The sequence below is a fragment of the Schistocerca gregaria genome, chromosome 1 (assembly GCF_023897955.1).
Source record: "Schistocerca gregaria isolate iqSchGreg1 chromosome 1, iqSchGreg1.2, whole genome shotgun sequence".
In the NCBI taxonomy this organism is placed as follows: domain Eukaryota; kingdom Metazoa; phylum Arthropoda; class Insecta; order Orthoptera; family Acrididae; genus Schistocerca; species Schistocerca gregaria.
In genome coordinates, this window is record NC_064920.1 from 489,847,476 (window position 1) to 489,861,699 (window position 14,224).

The 14,224-nt window shown below is 37.2% G+C and overlaps 1 protein-coding gene across 1 annotated transcript in view; it reads right to left on the bottom strand.

Annotated features, from left to right (window-relative positions):
• Positions 1 to 1,792: 1,792 nt before the first annotated feature.
• LOC126355025 (dynein axonemal intermediate chain 3-like) overlaps positions 1,793 to 14,224 on the bottom strand; it is a 199,146-nt gene continuing 186,714 nt past the window's right edge. Inside the window, exons 11-12 of the mRNA XM_050005208.1 lie at positions 12,270 to 12,428; positions 1,793 to 1,918 (exon numbers count right to left, since the gene is read on the bottom strand). Of these exons, the coding sequence (XP_049861165.1) occupies positions 1,793 to 1,918; positions 12,270 to 12,428 (285 nt within the window). The remainder of the gene's footprint in view (positions 1,919 to 12,269; positions 12,429 to 14,224) is intronic.

Below are 14,224 nucleotides of genomic sequence, written 5' to 3' on the forward strand. Positions count from 1 at the left end.
AGATGGAGTGCCTGCCATGTTTGTGCGATATCATGAGCTTATAAGCCATCTTAAAAGAATGATACCAGGACTAACAGAAATTCACTGTGTCATCCACTGACAACACCTTGTAGCAAAAAAATTGAGTGATAAATTGCACCAATCACTTCAATTTGTGATTGATGCAGTTTACAAAGTAAGAAGCTATGCAATGAATACAGGTTTATTTGCACTATTATGCGATGAAAATTTCTGATTGCTTTTACATACTAAAGTGGGCTGGTTGTCAAAAGGTGCATGTTTATCAAGATTTTAGTCACTTTTCGAATCCGTTATACAATTTCTGGAAACTAAAGATCCAAATTTAAAAGAAAATCTGATCAGACTTAAAGCAGACATTGTGTACTTGACAGATTCATTCAACAAATTTAATGATGTTAACTTGCAGTTACAAGGTGACAGCTTAAATTTAATAAAAACAAAGGGTGTAATTTTGGCTTTTCTTGGTAAATTGAAATTTATGAAGCAAAGTGTTAGTCGGTGCAAATTCGCCCAGTTTCCAAAGTTGTCATGGCAGAATGTCTTGATGAGGATATTCAGACATATGCTCAACATTTAATTACCGTGCATGATGATTTCAGAAACAGATTTGAAGATATTCTGATGATGGAAATAGCACCATGGATCATAAATACATTTGATGAAACAGAAGTGACGAATGTGGTATTACAAGAGGAGCTGCTTGAGCTTAGCACCAATGAGGAGCTGAAGGTGAAATTTAAAAAAGGCAACATTTTGGCCGCAGGCAGAAATACCCAAAAAATATCCTGGGCTGTGGGAAATTGGGAGAAAATTTTTGATAGTGTTCCCCTCATCATATCTTGCTGAAAAAAGTTTTAGTGTCACTACCAGCCTATTAACAAAAAAAGGGAGCAGATTGAACATCAGAGAACAGGGAGATTTGAGGTTATTCCTTACAAAACTGAAGCCAAATATTGATAATTTGCTGTCAATTCATCAAGTACAGCTGCCTCATTAAAATTATAACTATTTTTTAAAAATTGTTTATTTGCATGTTAGAGGTGATTGTTGATGTTTTGTCGATTGTTGATTAGTACACTTTCAATGTTTATTTTTAATCATATTACATATATAATCATAAGTATTATTTTAATAAATAAAACACAAGAAAATGTGCTATTTTTATTTTTATTTTTTACCACTACAAATTTAGGGTTGCTCATCCCTGACATTTTTTAGGAGAATTGGGAATATGGTTGTCTACCGAAAACAGTAAAACTTTGAAAGTGGTCTAAGAGAAATAAAGTTTGGGAACCTCTGACCTACACAATAATTACTTGAATTGAAAAATGATTTTACTGTCTATATAAATTACACCTCCACCTTTCTCTTTAATTGTTCTGCAATAATGAGTAGCTAGATCATACCCATTAAGCTGCAGCCCATCAATTCCCACTGTCATGTGTTGCTCAGTAAGACATAAAACACGAGGATGATCAATAATGCTCATATCCCCTTGATTTACAGACAAAAAATCTAACTTACCATGTCTATTAACACATTTCATATTATGCACAAACAAGTAAAATAATGAATGTAAACAATTTGTTTGATATAACTATAGCATATTATGTATTTATGAGCATATTATATATTTAGTCTGTTAAGGTCCCAGTTTGTGCCCTGAGTTATCATTAGCATCAACCTTTGCTCAAACCACAATTCCCTATCAGACATCTTAGCATCAGCCTTCTTCTGTTATTTTATTGTTTTTATTTTCTTCACCTGCTGTTTACTGGTCTGCTTCAAGTAAATCAGGTTCTTCAGATTCTTCAGGTTTTTCTTGTTCTTCACTTGCTAATTGTTCTTCTATAGTTTCCATAGCTTCAGGTGGAGCTGCTCTCCTACCAACAAGTACCTGCACATGAAATATTGATGCTGACAAACTGAAAGTTTCTTGATATAACAACACAAAATTATTGATACAAATAGAATGATAATGAAGTGTGACTAGCAGCTTAATTTTGTATGGTATGGTTCTCAATATCTATCCAAAAAGAAACCAAACATTATTTTATTTAACTTGAGTGCAAACTTATGAAGCAGTGTGTTACACTGCTAAGAGATTTACTTGTGTCTCTTCTGTACATGGAGTTCAGGGAAGAGTTGGCAGCAAATCTCCCATAATCTTTTCTGATGTTTCAAAATGATCTTCTGTAATGGTAAATTTCATCCTCAGAAAGAATAAGTCTAAATCATATGAACACTGCAATTAGTTGTGGAAGAGTTTGCAGTCAATTTTTCTTAATCTCTGTAGAAATTTCAATATGGTGTCTTGTAATGGTAATTTTCATTCTCAGAAGGAAACGCAAAGAGGCCCAGAATTCTAAATCATGCAATATTACTTCCACTTCACAACTACATTGCTGTGTACCATCTTTTGCTTTAATATGCTTAAAGAATGTCTCATTAAAATTTGAACGAACAGGAAAATTTTAACTGAAACATGTTTTTCTGCTTGCTCTTCTGTCATAACTAACATAGTTATGAGGGATTATTTTATGTGTTTTGAATTTCCTGCTGACAGCATTTCACAAACCCTTTACATTAGTTTTACATCTTATGGTTCTTCATGCATGGTCAATATTTTTATTTTCCATCCTCTTTGGAGGACATACACTGTTAGGATCATGAGATACTTAGCCAGTGAAGTCATCTTTTATCTTTGATAGATCCTGTGCTTATTTTGAATTAGATCTTACTTTAGGAAAATTAGCAGCTTTTGCATATTCTTACTTCAAGTTTGTTATATGTAATTCACATAGTCTAAAAATTCTGCCACTGAATAGAAGCAGTGATCTAATAAGAAAGGCCTTAGGGATTTATAAAATAGTGAAAAATGAGGAAATAACTTTCATGTGGCATATCATTGTACATTTATATAGCACTATTTGTAGTGGACGTTTCAATGACTGATATTCTTACTGACTGGACATGTTGTTTAGCTTTTTGCCTCGTATCATGTTCATGTATATTAAAATTTTTATTTAAAAACAAAAATTCCAAGACTTACCAAGCGGGAAAGCGCTGGTAGACAGGCACAATAAAACAACACACAAACACACAGACAAAATTTCGAGCTTTCGCAACCGGCGGTTGCTTCGTCAGGAAAGAGGGAAGGAAAAGGAAAGATGAAAGAATGTGGGTTTTAAAGGTAAGGAGTCATTCCAATCCCGGGAGCGGAAAGACTTACCTTAAGGGGGAAAAAAGGATAGGTATATACTCTCTCTCTCTCTCACACACACACACACACACACACACACACACATATCCATCCATATATATACAGACACAAGCAGACATATTTAAAGGCAAAGAGTTTGGGCAGAGATGTTAGTCGAGGTGGAAGTGCAGAGGCAAAGATGATGTTGAATGACAGGTGAGGTATGAGTGGTGGCAACTTGAAATTAGCGGAGATTGAGGCCTGGTGGATAACGTGAAGAGAGGATATATTGAAGGGCAAGTTCCCATCTCCGGAGTTCGGATAGGTTGGTGTTGGTGGGAAGTATCCAGGTAACCCAGACGGTGTAACACTGTGCCAAGGTGTGCTGGGCGTGCACCAAGGCATGTGTAGCCACAGGGTGATCCTCATTACTAACAAACACTGTCTGCCTGTGTCCATTCATGCGAATGGACAGTTTGTTGCTGGTCATTCCCACATAGAAAGCGTCACAGTGTAGGCAGGTCAGTTGGTAAATCATGTGGGTGCTTTCACACTTGGCTTTGCCTTTGATCGTGTACACCTTCCAGGTTACAGGACTGTAGTAGGTGGTGGTGGAAGGGTGAATAGGACAGGTTTTACACCGGGGGGCGGTTATAAGGGTAGGAGCCAGAGGGTAGGGAAGGTGGTTTGGGGATTTCATAGGGATGAACCAAGAGGTTACGAAGGTTAGGTGGATGGCGGAAAGACACTCTTGGTGGAGAGGGGAGGATTTCATGAAGGATGGATCTCATTTTGGGGCAGGATTTTAGGAAGTTGTATCGCTACTGGAGAGCCATATTCAGAAACTGATCCAGTCCCGGGAAGTATCCTGTCACAAGTGGGCACTTTTGGGGTTCTTCTGTGAGAGGTTCTGGGTTTGAGGGGATGAGGAAGTGGCTCTGGTTATTTGCTTCTGTACCAGGTCGGGAGGGTAGTTGCGGGATGCGAAAGCTGTTTTCAGGTTGTTGGTGTAATGGTTCAGGGATTCAGGACTGGAGCAGATTCATTTGACATGAAGGCCTATGCTGTAGGGAAGGGACTGTTTGATATGGAATGTGTGGCAGCTGTCATCAAACCCACCAACAAGCAACAGTACCTCCATTATGAGGTCTTTCCGCTCCCAGGATTGGAATGACTCCTTACCCTTAAAACCCACATCCTTTCATCTTTCCTTTTCCTTCCCTCTTTCCTGACGAAGCAACTGCCGGTTGCGAAAGCTCGAAATTTTGTGTGTGTGTTTGTGTGTTATTTTATTGTGCCTCTCTACTGGCGCTTTCCCGCTTGGTAAGTCTTGGAATCTTTGTTTTTAATACATTTTTCCCATGTGGAAGTTTCTTTCTATTTTATTTACATCATAAATTTTTATTTATTTCTTTTAAATTCTTTCTCACATATTTACATGTTTCTAGAATTAAAATGGAGGAGAGTGGAAGGATAAAGACTGTAGAAAGAGGGGTCTGCAGGAATCTGACAGTCCTACATGGTGCATAGCTCTTACAGCTCATTTGTGCCAACAAGTTGCGTGTGCACATAAACATAGACTGTAGCATACTTTCTTCAGTGTCACAATTGTTTTTGTTATGTGTAGTTGTCATTTAAAATCATGTTGAAGTCATATGCCTAAACATTTTATTTCTGGTGTAATTCCTCTAGCATTTATGGCCAGAGAGGTGTTGGAATCTTCCACCTTAAAACAGAAGTTTAAAATAGTTGTTTCAGATGTACATATTTATTATTAGTGTATTTCCTTCAAATGAGTCATTTTGCCCGTCTGTATGTAGTGGTCTTTGGGTTTTCCCTGTAGAAAGGAATTTAGTGCAATATGAAAAGAAGATGCTTATTCATGATTCAGTGCATAGATCTTGGTCATTTATGTAAAGAAGGAAATAAATGGGCCCAAGAACAGATCCTTGAGAGACTACACTTTTTATTATTCCTGCAGCTGACAAATATGTTCTAGTGCTATCATTTAGTTCATACTTCATTACTACTTTCTGTTTCCAATTTGGTAGGTATGATGGGAACCATTTTAGTGTAGTGCCTCTAAGTTGGAGCTTTTCCAACAGGATATTGTGTTCCAAGATTTCAGAAGCTTAGCTTAGATTTGACAAAATGCCAGCAGCATTTTCTTTTCTGTCCATTGTTTCTAGTATGTTTTGTAAAAAATTACGAATGACACGAGTCATAGATTCATTTTTCTGGAAAACATGCTGGGTATCAGTGAGGATTTTGTTATTGTCCAGGAATTTCATTGATCTGTTAAACATGTCCACTGTTATGTCTTTCTTTTTGACAAACATTATACTACTTCAAAAATTAGTGTTTAGCGAGCATGCAAATTTTTTTCTTCCTACATTTATATATATTTTATACATATTTTTTATCCAGTTTTGAACTCAGCTAAGTACTCGTAGTTTTAAGCAAAAAGCTATAAAACTGAAATCTTCTGCATTCATGGAATGGTGGTACTGATGGGTCCTTTTTCTAGGAACCTCTGACACTTGGAATTAGTTGACCTACCACCATCTATGTGTGGAGCTGAAGTGTTTTGAAGTGTTTGTTTTTGTAAATGCTGGAGTTGTGCACATGGCAGAACAAGGTGTTACTATCAATGTTTTGATAAAAATTATCAGTTCTGTTTAGTCCTCTTCCAGACAAACAAACCCTCAAGCTTCTCTTGGCCATTAATTATAATTCAGTAGGTTGTTTTCATAGTTGCTCATTGTCAAATTATAGGACACGATTGAGTCATTTTTATGAGCACTCTTTGATTTTTCTAGTTGCTGTTGTTGTGGTATTCAGTATGAAGGCTGGTTTAATGCAGCTTTGTATGTTACTCTTTCTTGTGCAAGCCTCTTCATCTTCAAATAATTACTTCAACCTACAGTCTTCTGAATCTGCTTACTGTATTCATCTCTATGTCTCTCTCTCTCTCTATGATTTTTACACTCCACACCATCCTCCAATACTAAATTGATGATCCCTTGATATCTCAGACTTTGTCCTATCAACTGATCCTGTCTTCTAGTCAGGTTGTGCCACAAATTTCTTTTCTCTCCAATTCTACTCAGTGCCTCCATTATGTGATCGTGCCACCTAATCTTCAGCATTCTTCTGTAGCATCACATTTCAAAATCTTCTGTTCTCCTCTTGTCTAAACTATTAATCATCCATGTTTCATTTCCATAAATGGCTTCACCCCAAATAAACAATTCAGAAAAGATTTCCTAGTGTGTGTGTTGTGTGTGTTGTCTGTGTGTATTGAACAGGGGAACTAGAAATGATGGAGAGGCTTCGTCCCCGATATAGCCCTCAGTGATTCACAACAGGAGATGAGTGTTACCCCAAATGTTTTAATGGTAGAGTAATTATTGTGTACACATATGTGGATACAGTGCTTGCACAGCAATTGCCGACACAGTGTAATTGAGGCGGAATACCGGTAAAGGGAACCAGCCCGCATTTGCTGAGGCAGATGGAAAACTGCCTTAAAAACCATCCACAGGCTGGCCGGCACACCGGACCTCAACACTAATACGCCGGGCAGATTCATGCCGGGGACCAGCATGCCTTCCTGCTCAGGAAGCAGTGTATTAGACCACACGGCTAGCCGGGCAGGCTAGACTTCCTACTACTTAAATTTATGTTCAGTGTTAGCATATTTCTCTTCTTCAGAAATGCTTTTATTGCAAGTGCCAATCTACATTTTATATCCTCTCTGCTTTGGCCATCATCTATTATTCTGCAGCCCAGATAGTGAAACTAATCTATTACTTTAAGCATCTCATTTCCTAATGTAATTCTGTCAGCATCACCTTATTTAATTCAACTATATTCCATTATCCTTGTTTTGCTTTAGTTGATGTTCATCTTATATCCTCCTTTCAGCACATTGTCCCCTCTGTTCAACTGCTTGTCTATATCATTTACTCTGTCTGAGAGAATTTAAGAGTCACCAGCAAATCTCAAAGTTTTTGTTTCTTCCTACTCCAAATTTTTCTTTGGTTTCCTTTACTGCTCGCTCAGTGTACGGACTGAATAACGTTGGGAACAGGCTATAATCAGTCCCTTCTCAATCACTGCTTTCCTTTCATGCTCCTCGACTCTTACAATTCCCATGTGGTTTCTGGGAAAGTTGTAAATAGCCTTTTTCTCCCTGTATTTTCCCCTGCTACCTTCAGAACTTCAAAGACCATACTCCAGTCAACATTTTCAAAGGTTTTCTCAAAGTCTACAAATGCTATAAATGTAGGTTTGCCTTTCCTTAACCTACCTTCTAAGATAAGTCATAGGGTCAGTATTAATTCACATGTTCCTATATTTATCTGAAATTCAAACTGATTTCTATGAGATCAGTTTTTCCATTCTTCTGTAAAGAATGTGTGTCAGTATTTTGCAACCATGACTTATTCAGCTGATTGTTCAGTTTTCACATCTGTCGGTTTCTAGTTTGGAGAGAAATTCAGTACTCTTTTGATGTCATAATTAAGGATGTACCCCTGTCTCTTATAACAACTGATCTCCCTCAGAGCCTTCATTATTATGACTTGAATTTGTTCCAGGAAAGTTCAGTCACAGTTACAGAGAAATGTAGGTACATCTGAGGCAATACTGACCCTATGAGTCTATTAGACTGAAGAAAGATAAATCTATGTATATAGCATTTTTACATATGGAGAAAGCTTTCAGCAATGGAATACACTCTTCAAAATTCTGAAGTCAGCAGGGATAAGATACAGTGGGCAAGAAGTTACCTACAATATGTACAAAAACCAGACTGTAGTTATAAGAACTGAGGGACCTGAAATGTAGGCAGTAAGTCAGGATTGTAGCCAGTTCCCCAAATTATTTAGTCTGTGCATTGAGAAAGCAATAAAGAAGATCAAGAAGAAATTCTGAAAGGGAGTTCATGTTCATGGAAAAGAAAAAAAAGTTTGATGTCTGCTGATGAGACTATAATTCTGTCAGAGAGGGAAAATGACTTTGTAGAGCAATTGAAGGGAATGGGTAGTTTGTTGATGAGACGTATAAGATGAAAATTGACAAAAATAAAACAATTATAATGGAGTAAAGTAAATTAAATCTTCTGGTAATGAGGGAATTAAATTAAGAACTGACACAGTAAAAGCAGTATTGCTATTTGGAGAGTGAAATGATTGGCAATGACCAAACTAGAGAGGATAACACCAGATTGGCAGTAGAACTTAAGATACTTTCAAAAAGGAGACATCTTTTAACATCTAATTTATATTTAAGCATTAGGAAGTTTTTTTTTTCTGAAAGTATTTGCCTGAAGTGTAGTCCTGAATGTGGCTGAAAAGTGTACTATAAACAGTACACACCAGAAGTACACAGAAAGTTCTGAAATGTGATTGTATAATAGAAGCCATTGGTTGATAGGATACCTCCTGAGGCATCAAAAGATGGTCAATATGAAAATGGAGGGAAGTTGGGAAGGAGGGAAGAATTTTAGAGGGGAACTGAAGCTTGACTGTAGCAAGCAGGTTCAAGTGGATTGTATGTAGTCTGTAGTAGTAATGCAAAAGTAAAGAGTCTTGCACAGGATAGTCTGCTGTGAAAAGCTGCTTCAAAGCATCCTGAGACTGAAGACAACAAGAACTATAACATCTATGTCACAACTATGTCAAGGTCATTAGAGATGAATAACAAGCTGTTACAGGGGAAGGATGGAGAAGGAAATCGCACATGTCCTTTTCAAAGAAACCATTCCAGCAATATACTGAATAAATTAACAGAAACCACACAAATCCAAATATGGATCACCAGAAAGGAATCTGAACAGTTGTCATCCCAAATGTAAGTCATGTGTTTATGATTGGAGCACTCCAATCTGTTGGAAATGTGGAAAACAATCTGCACCTGTAAAAAGAGGACTTAGAAACTGAGGTACCTGTGCAGATCACAGTTAACCATCCTTTCAAGCAGCCTGCATAATCCTTTGGTCAGGGCAGAATGGATTGAAACTATTAATGAAATTTGGATTTTTCTCTGATTTAAATGCAGGAGCAATAATGTCTTCTGACCACTGAGGCTGGAATTCCCCTTCTTACTACATGTAGTTGATATTTTGAGAACATATGTCAAACTTACATTACAGAAAAGTTTCAATAGCTCATTGTAGATTCGTTTGGACTATGGTGATATGTTCAGGCAGAGCACTAGTGCATGTTGAAATTTCAGTAACTTAATGGAGGAGTTTATGGTTTCATGTGGGGCACTGTAAATTTTCTTGTGCTTCAAAGTGAAGGACATGTGTGCAGACAATGCTAATTGTTTCTGAGGCAAGAATGGACGTTTGTATATGTTGACCACAGATTATTGTTATGTGGTCTCAGTCTGAAGACTGGTTTGATACAGCTCTCCATATTAGCTAATCCTGTGCAAGTCTCTGTCTCTGCACAACTACTTCAAAGTAATAAAAAACTAAAAACTAAACACCACCTGAACAGGCCATGAAAGCTCAATGGTACTGACCAGCTGCTGTGTCATCCTCAGAGAGCTTCAAATGAGTAGCCCAGATGCAAAAGCCACTAAATGCATTTTTTGACGATTTTGAGTTGAGCACACTACTGTATAGATTTTTTCATTGCCGACATGGTGGAACAGGTTTCAGGGTGCAAAACTGCTACAAACCATTGTAATTGGTTGTAAAAACTTGTGTTTGATTGCAAAAGCCACTAACTGCATGTTGTCTTCAGGCGCAAAGCCCGCTAAATGTCAAATGTTTGCAAAACCCAATAAGCATGGCAGTCACCATGTCATGTCCGGATGCAAGGAATGCTAAATGACATCAGACTTACCAATCTAGACATTCAAAACTACCTTTCACTGTGTTTGCAATTCAAAGGGATATTTTTCTTGTTCAGGACTATGTTGCTGAGTGGGATTAGTCGAGCGATCTAAGGCGCTGCAGTCATGGACTGTGCGGCTGGTCCCGGCGGAGGTTCGAGTCCTCCCTCAGGCATGGGTGTGTGTGTGTTTGTCCTTAGGATAATTTAGGTTAAGTAGTGTGTAAGCTTAGGGACTGATTACCTTAACAGTTAAGTCCCATAAGATTTCACACAAATTTGAACATTTTTAGAATTATGTTGGCTGCATTGTCTGTGATGCAGCACCAAGGGTAACCACAGCCATGGTCTCTGAACTGATAGTCCATGCTGCTGCAAACATTGTCGTACTGTTAGTGCAGATGGTTTTGTCTTGCAAATGTCCCCATCTGTTGACTCAGGGATCGAGACATGGCTGCACGATCCATTACAGCCATGCGGATAAGATGCCTGTCATCTCGACTGCTAATGATATGAGGCCATTGGGATCCAGCACGGTATTCCATATTACCTTCCTGAACCCATCGATACCATATTGTGGTAACAGTCATTGGATTTCTACCAACGCGAGCAGCAATAAACCGCAATTGCGATAACCTACAGTCTGACCTTTATCAAAGGCAGAAATGTGATGTTATGCATTTCTCCTCCTTAGACGAGGCATCACAACAATGTTTCACCAGGCAACGCCAGTCAACTGCTGTTTGTGTATTAGAAATCGGTTGTAAACTTTCGTCATTTATTTATTTATTTATTAATTTCATGTTCCGTAGATCCAGTTAGTGAGTCAATCACAAGGATATGGAACGTGTCAAATTGTACATGTTTCAATTTAAACTTACAATAAATACAAGGGCAATTCAATGCCAAATTGTACATAGTCTAAGTAAGACATACTATAAATACAGTAATATATACAATGTCAGCTAAATAACATAACAACTATTTAACAGAAAAAAGTTTCAAATAAAGGTTACAAATAAGAGCACAAGGTTAAATCAGACATTAGGCCTACATGAGTAAATACAGGTACAGCCAATTTGTTGTTGCAAAAACTGTGATTATGCTCAAATGCTCAATAAAATCAATTGAACTAGTTCTAGACACATTAAGTTTAGTAATGATGTACACTTTCTTTCAAATATTCATCCACAGTATAAAAAGATCTCTCTGTCAGGTAATCTTTGAGAACTTGTTTAAATTTTGGCAGTTCTGTATGAACACATTTGATATGTAGTGGGAGAGCATTGAACAGCTTAATGCTGGAGTAGTAAACTCCTTTTTGTACCAGAGTGAGACGTTTCATTTCGACATGTAGATTGTTTTTGTTTCTGGTGTTATAGCCATGGAATTTACTGTTGTCTTGGTAGATAGAATAATTTTTGCACACAAAGGTCAGCAAGGAAAAAATATACTGTGAGGCAGTTGTTAGGATACCTATCTTTCGAAACAAGTGCTGCAAGTGTGTCTTTGATGGACCCCACACATTATTCTGATTGCTTTTTTTTGGACGGTGAAAACTTTTTTTCAAGTGGTTGGTTCCCCCAGAACATGATAGCATATGACATCAATGAGTGTAAGTAGCCAAAGTAGGCAACCTTAATGGCGTCAACTTCAGCCACTGAAGAAATTACCCGTAATTCAAATGTTGCCGAGCTAAGTTTCTTGCATAGATGTAGAATGTGAACTGACCAATTACATTTACTGTCTGTATAAGCACCCAGGAATTTTGTATCTTCAACATTCTGTATTGGTTGATCTCTACATTTTATGTCAGCACATTGTAGGTTTTGCCACTGGCGCCAACCTTGTGTGAATGCTCTGAGAAGCTAATCATTTGCATATCACAGCATCTTCTTCCTGTCGGTTCAGCCATTAATAGCGTGTGATTAATTGATTGTTTTGCTTATTTTTAGAAAAGAAATGAAATCTTTAACTTTAATAGTTTGGATGGGTCAAGTTTCTCACAATTATCTGTTATGCTTAGCATGCAGTTAGTGGCTTTTGCATCCGGGCTACTCAAATGATACCAGACTGTCACAAAAATAGTAAAATTATGAAATAGTTACAATGTCTGCACATGAAAAAGATTGAACATGGAATATACAATCAACAAAGCTGCCTATCATAACCTATCATATACAAATTACCACACTTACATTCATATCTGAAAACATCATGTTATCTGTAGTATCAACACCAATTTGTCCATGTAAAATCCTATGCCGCAGTTCACCTTCAGCAAGAAATTTTAACCAGTCAAACTCATATTCAAAGCCATGTTCTGTGATAATATTCAAAGCATCCTCCTCACAGTCCTACAAAAAATATTAGATATCAAAAACTTAATAATGGAATTAGTACATGAACACATAAGAATATACACAGTTGTGCCACAAATTGGAACTGGTATTCATAATCATGAGTGCAAACAGAGTAACTTCCTGCCAAAGTGCAAAGTGAACCCTTCAAAGAACTTCTTGTGAACAATACAGCTACATTTATTTCCTTAGGTATTAAACATTGCTATAGTCAGTGTTTTTTCCTGGAGTAGTCAAAATGATGGTTTCTGCAAAAGTTTGAAGTAGTAGTAGTGGTACAATACCTATATGTACAAAAATGTATTGCATGAAATTATTGATTCACATTATACTTTATGTATTTATTCAACTACAATTCACATATTGCTGTTTCAAATCAATTCACAGCACAAGTAGTATCATGTTATGCATGAAACTCCCACTTGCAAATCTTGAAATGCATGAAAACATTTTTCTCCAAATAAAAACAGAACTTAACTTTGTGTTGACATTGTTCCCTTTGCAAATTCTTAGGGAATGTGGCAGCTTATTAAACCAGATAGAACTATTTATCTATGGGCTTCAATCTGTCAGTTTTAATTTTGTTATTTGTCAAAAATATTATAATTTTGTAGTGATACTGTGGTCATATCACATAGTACAGTCATGCTGTTTAATTTGTTAATCAAAAAATGAAGGAATGGTAATTTAAAAGGGCATAAAGAATACATTGTTAAATATTTATGCTGTACAGACACCTCATGACAAGATACCTTATGGTTTGCTCCATGTATAAGTCTCATTGCCATTTTCTTAACAGCAATATTCTGCACAGCCCTATTACTTAACTCCACAGCGAAGGAAAGGATAAACTGTGCATAGCATACAATTCTGAATGTTTGACTAGAGACTAATTTTGTCATCTGGTTAAGATGAAATGAGCCACAACTTGTTTCATTATATATAAAATTAATATGATTTGCCCACTGAATGTCTTCAACTATGAACACGCCAAGAAATATACAGTTACCAGTTTCTCTGACCAGGACACTGTATTCATTATTTATGTTGATGTGGTTAGGACTGCCTGTTTTAAATGCAAGTGACTGATGTTGTTGTTGCCTGGCAGTATTACCTTCCACAAAGTGCTGCACAAGTCTTGATCAAGTACTGAGCACTTCAGTTATGCATTTGGCTGCATTCATCTGTTGTAGAAATGTGCCCCACTTAATCCTTTAATTTATGAGCTATCAGGAGATAATTAAAGAGCAGCTGTTCATGGAGGTTCAGTATGGGCTGTAATTATAATGTGGCAGCAAAACTTGGTAGATATGCTAATGTGTTAATGTGTAACTGATTTATGCTGGAAAAAAATTATTTCTAATTTTGGCCAACAGGTGTAAATCTGATGCTCTAGACTATTTGTGTGATGGTATGACATCCACACTGCCATTTGAAAAGCCATAACATGAGTGAACAGTGGTTATTGAGAAGAGAGATCATGTGCTGTTAGTGGTACTGTTTCATATGAACAGCAGAAATTACAGTGCAGCATTGATACGATTATAAATGAGGAGGTCTGAGGAGAGGCTCACTGCCATTAAATAGTTTAAAGACGGTAAAACTCAAAAACACAAGTGAGTTTTCTGTGGCATCTGGGAGAGGAATGCACCATATACCCTAGTTAGTGCTAGTACTCACGCAGTGTCATGAGAGTAGTCTATCCCATGGTCAAAAGTGTGGAAAGTTTTGGGGTGCAGCAACTGAAATGCCATGGTCCCCAGTAATGTAACGAATTTGTCTTTGGTTTCTGG